The sequence below is a fragment of the Arachis duranensis genome, chromosome 1 (assembly GCF_000817695.3).
Source record: "Arachis duranensis cultivar V14167 chromosome 1, aradu.V14167.gnm2.J7QH, whole genome shotgun sequence".
Lineage (NCBI taxonomy): Eukaryota > Viridiplantae > Streptophyta > Magnoliopsida > Fabales > Fabaceae > Arachis > Arachis duranensis.
The window spans coordinates 94059006-94064634 of NC_029772.3; the positions used below are offsets into that span (position 1 = coordinate 94059006).

General features: G+C 28.2%; 1 protein-coding gene across 1 annotated transcript; it reads left to right on the forward strand.

Annotated features, from left to right (window-relative positions):
* Positions 1-3120: 3120 nt before the first annotated feature.
* On the forward strand, positions 3121-3716 carry LOC107463890 (cell wall / vacuolar inhibitor of fructosidase 2-like). The gene has a single exon (XM_016082776.3). It carries the CDS (start codon positions 3147-3149, stop codon positions 3657-3659), a length of 513 nt encoding a protein of 170 aa, XP_015938262.1. The 5' UTR covers positions 3121-3146; the 3' UTR covers positions 3660-3716.
* Positions 3717-5629: the final 1913 nt, after the last annotated feature.

The following is a 5629-nucleotide window of genomic DNA, read 5'->3' on the forward strand; positions in this document are numbered from 1 at the left end:
AGCTTCATTCTTTACTTGTATTGGAATAGCTGGTTCTTCGTCACTTGAATAATCTAGAATGTGTTCTTCATTTTCTATATTTTCAGAATTTACTAATTCTTCCTCTATTTGAAAACCATGTTCCATAATATTATTTTCTTGAGCCATTTTTAATTGTTTAAAAAGCATTGTAACTTCTTCTAGTTTTTCATCAATATTCATAGCTTTAGAGGTGGTCTAATCTTTAGATTTGTTGTATCGATTTTATTTTGGACATCTTCTTTCTTATGAATCTCTTTTTGAAAATGCTTACCAATTATTTGTTCAATTTTATTTATTATGTTAGGCTCTTCTTTTTCTTTGTTTTTCTGAAATTTTATAGAAACTAATAATTCTTCGAGCATATCTATTATAGAGTTTAATTGTGGATTAAAAGTATGATGAAGATGGGGATAATTATCTCCATGATAACATTTTTTAGAAACTCCATGTGAAAAATAAGTTTTTTCAGGTTTTTGAAGTCCTTCAATAAAACTTATAGTAAAATAAAGATTTTGAGAAAAATCATTTTGTATTGATTTTAAAAATTCGGTGTCATTATAGTTGACATTAGTTAAAATCATTAATTTTTTATCTATTAATTTTGATAACTTAATTGTTTCTTCTCTTAAATCTTCTAATTTACTTTTTTTCATTAGGTGACGCTTTTCTTTGTGAAAGGTTACACTTTTAAGTTAAAAGTGTAACCTTAGCCACCACTAGTTACCATAGTCATAGCCACCAGAGACTTGGCTATATATATATATAATAAATAATTTTTAATGTAGATATAATATTTTTTAATGGATCAAAGTCCTGCGAGGCTAAAATATTTATATTTGATTTGATCAACTGAAATAATTCTCGTGAAAATGTTAAAAGTGTGAGACTTTAATGATAAGGTTAGTTGACTAAAACATTTCATGCATAGGAATTCAGTCAAAAAATTTTCCATAATATCGTCTTCAATGATTCTTTTGAAAAAATTATCTGCGTTAACCAATAGTTTGAATAAAATTTATATTCTCCGTTAGTGAAATTGCCAAAAAAATTAACTATATCTATTATACATTTAAATATATTTATATATTAATTCACATATTATTTTTAATTAAATAATTAATTACTAAAATAATAAAGTTTGCAATAAAAACAATTAAATTCGTTTATATTAANNNNAATATAATAATTTTTTAATGAGATAATAAATATATATTTCTATACGTATATGTTTCTTTTACACATGGTATGATTAAATTATTCAATCCAGCTACACATCTAAGTGTTTTTGGCAACTAAGTCAAACTAAATTCGTTCAAACTCAACAAAAATCATTTTTATCGCACCAGCGCGTACACACACGCATTTTATTAACGTAAAACATATCCTTCTTCGTCTTCGTCTTCTCCTTCTCCATTTCCTCCTCCTCCTCCTCCTCTTTCTCCTCTTTCATTTAAATTCACGCACGTAAATTCTTCTTTTCTTTCATTATTGTCATCACCAACAACACCAACATTTTACTAACATCTTTATCGGTTCTGATTTTTTCGGGTGCCATCATTAAATAATTTTGGTTCATTTTCAGTTCATTTGTAAATTAATTTCGGTTTATTTGTGTGTTAATTGATGTTCACCTAATGTTACTGATAAGTATTGACCAAATTTTTTATTATTTCTTAAGTAATATCGGTTCATTTCTTAATTTATTTGAGGTTCATTTGGATCCATATATGAATTTCATGTGTTTGTGTTAATTGAGGTTTACTTGATGCTACTGATAAGTATTGACCAAATTTTTTAGCAAAAAAAATGAAATTATTTATTATCAGTTTATTCAATTACACTAGATTCCACTATATTCCATTCACATAGTGCATGTTTGAATAAGAAGTAAAAAAAATTCAATCATCAATAAAAACACATCAAATTCATTTCTAGATCCAACAAAACTTCAATTAAACTAAGAAATTAACCGAAATTACTTAAGGAATAAAAAATTTGATCAATACTTATCAGCAGTATCAAGTGAACCTCAATTAGCACACAAATAAACTGAAAGTAGTTCAAATTTGAACAAACAGTAACAAAGACTCAATCATTAGCAAAAGCACATCAAATTCAATTCTAGATTCAAATGAACCTCAATTAAATAAAGAAATAAATCGAAATTACTCAAGAAATAAAAATTTGGTCAATAATATTTATCAACAGCATCAAGTGAACCTTAATTAACATACAAATGAACCGAAATAAATTAATAAATGATGAACCAAAATGATTAAATGATGGCAGAAAAAAAAAATTAAAACTAATAAAGATGTTTGCAAAATGTTTGATGCTATTGGTGACGAATATAACAAAAAAAAAGAAGAAGAAGAACTTGTGTGCAAGAATTTAGAAAAAGAAAAAGGAGGAGAAGAAAAAGAAAAACAGAGAAGGAGAAGTAAAAAGAGACGCGTGATTTAAAAAATTATTATAATAATTTGATTAAATTTAATTAAGTATTTTATTTAGACCTAGAACTTTATTATAAATTATTTTACTTCCTTTATTTCATATTAAGTGGTTTTTTTAATTTATTTTTAACTTTTGTTGTAAATTAAATATCGTTTGCTAATTTTAAGAAGCCATTAATTAATATATACTGTATTTATGTACATATGGTATTTAATTTATTTTCAATACATATTTTATATTTCAATATATATAGAGGGTTTGTTTGGGTTAACTTAAAAAAAAATCTTTTTTTGAGTTATCTTTTTTTAAAAGATCTTATGAAAAAGTAAAAGTAATTTTATGTTTGGGTATTTCATGTAAAAAGATATTTTTATCTATTAATTATGTTTGGGTATAATAATATAAAAATATTTTTTTATTTATTTATTATATGAAAAACATCTTTTTTTTAAGACGCTAAAAAATTATTTTTTATTAAGAAAAATTTTTTTTATTAAAATAATGGCGTCCAAACAAACACTTTATATTAGAAACTAACTTTAATGTACAATAATTATTTTTGTTTTATCAAATTGAATCGAGATAACGGCAAAACTAACCATAAATACCTGCCAAACTAACTCATAATTCCTCACTGAATCCCAACCCATCATCGTTTCAAGAAAAAGAAAATGAGGAATAAGGCCTCAACCACTTTAACACTTGTTCTTCTCTCTTTGACTCTTCTATCCACAACATATTCGGATGATTTGATAGACCAAACATGCAAGAAGACACCATACTATGAACTCTGTAGCAATATCATCCATTCAAACCCTGCCACCCCAAGTGATCCAAAGGGTATGGTTGTGATCATCATCAACTACGCTGTAGCAAATGCAACTGACACTCTCAAATACATTGGAGACCTTATTAAGAAAGTCTCTGACCATGAATTGCAGAACAAATTGGCCTTTTGTGCTGATCAGTCATATATCCCTCTTGTTAAGTATGTTCTTCGTGAAGCTGTTGATTCTATAAACCGGGGCGACTTTGACCTTGCAAATTACTATATTTCTTATGCTGAGAAAGACATTGATGCTTGCAACAAGAAATTCACTGGGAATCAGTCACCTTTGAGTTCTAGGAATGGGATTATGCAGCAGCTTCTTGATATTTCTGCTGCAATTCTTAAGATTTTGTAAATGGCTGATTTTTTTTTTTTGGTGACTCAAATAAACCTATATAACTACTTTAATTATTGCACAACTAATTTCACTTTACACGAATTTTGTAGGATTTATAATTAGTCTAATAATGATAAATTCGGTATTTACCATCATAGTTTTTCGAATCGATAGTTTAACAAAGTTGGTTTTCAATAAACACCACATCTGCAATCTAATGGCTAACGATATTTAAATTTATTGAAAATGAGACGATTTGCATGCAATTGCAGTACAATCTTTTGACCCATGCGCGTCCATAGTACACTAGTGTGTTCATTATGATTGTGGACAACTTTTAAATTGCGAATTATCTTTCACATTTCTTTATTTTTATTATTTAAGTTTTCATTTTTTATTATAATTTTATATATTTAATTTATTATTATTATTAAGTCAAATGGTTCAACTAGTAATTTAGTATTTTGACCAAGTTAATTTAGAATTCAATTTTAATAACTATCAACATAATAAATGAAAAACGTACAATCAATTCAACACGAGTATGTGTGAGGTGGAGAAATTTGACTATGTTGTTCCTGTGGGTGCGCGAGTGTGTGAGGATCTAGCTTCTATGAAAAGGTTAAAGATATCTACAAAATCATTTTAACGCTTGATATAATGGAGTAAACATCTAATTTGGTTTTTATCCATTTTAAATTTGGACAAAGCGATTTTTCACCATAAAAGTCACTCACGTCGGTCCCTATCCATGCATAAAATAACTCATCGCGTTCCCTTTTTGGCATCTCCCGTTCAAAATTGACGGAAAAGTTTGATGGAGAAGTTACCGGCACTGATCTGACAGTTAATTCAGAATTAAGTGCCAACCTAGATTAGGGTAAATAGATAGGGGTCGATTTGTCCTCCTGTCACATTCAAAAACGATGCTGTTGCTAGGTTAAGAAAGAGGAAACGTTTACTTCATCTTTTGGTTCCCCAACCTAGTAAGTTATTGAGTTATTCCACTGAGTAGTCTTATAATGAAGCTTATATTGCATCTACAATTCTAAGTTGATGGGAGAGAAAATGAGTGTCTGCATATCTCCACTTTAAGAGAGAAAATGTTATGAAATTTTGTATGGATGTATTATCTAAGGAATATGTTGTTTCTTCTTTTCTTCAAATTGATTTTCATAAGAAAATCAACTGATGCTTTAAGGTTGAAAAGTTGTATGATTGAATTCTCATTATTGATGGAAAAGTCTATTTTTGTGTAAATATTACTCTGCAAGAAATGGGGATTAAAGTTTAAATGAATTGAAAGCTCTTTGATGTTAACTTGCTGACCAGGGAGTTTAGTTAGTCGCTGTGTTTGACCTCTTATACTTGGTAGAACCCTTCATATTGATTCTGGGTAGCTCACAAGGTGCGGGGAAAAAAGAAAATGAAAAAAAAAATCTTAAAATGAATGATTTAAAGCAAATTTTCTTGGTTAAATGCTTCTAATTTGATTTCTAATCATTAATTGTCATAAAGATTTGCAGGTTTCTTAAATAACAGTAAAACCAAATGACTTTATAGTTGCCATTATGCTAAGGTTTTAGAGTTTTAGATAGGTATCATCCCTAATCTGTTGGTTTCATTCTTTATGCAGATCATTCGCACCACTTTAGATAACTATATGCAGGACAGGTAAAGTGAAGATGCTGATCTTAGAGCAGAGCCTCATCATAATTAGGTAGATGAAGTTGTGCAGTGTGAAGGTCGCGGTGATTTAATTGTTGGTAATGACACTCATTTTAGGTGCTTGATCATCTGATAGCAGCTAAAAATAAAGAATCCTTCCCTGTTGATAGGGTAATAGTTCTTCTTATTAATAACTGATAAAAGAATTTAGATCATTTATTGGTTGTTATACTTCCATTTTCTGATTTTTTAGTGTCATTTTTATAGAGAAGAAATGGAAAAACCTGAAATATGGGTTCAGATATGTATTCAGAGATTGG

What these genes read in the sequence shown, in the direction of transcription:
- LOC107463890 (XM_016082776.3), top strand. Translation starts at nt 3,147, where the DNA reads ATGAGGAATAAGGCCTCAACCACTTTAACACTTGTTCTTCTCTCTTTG.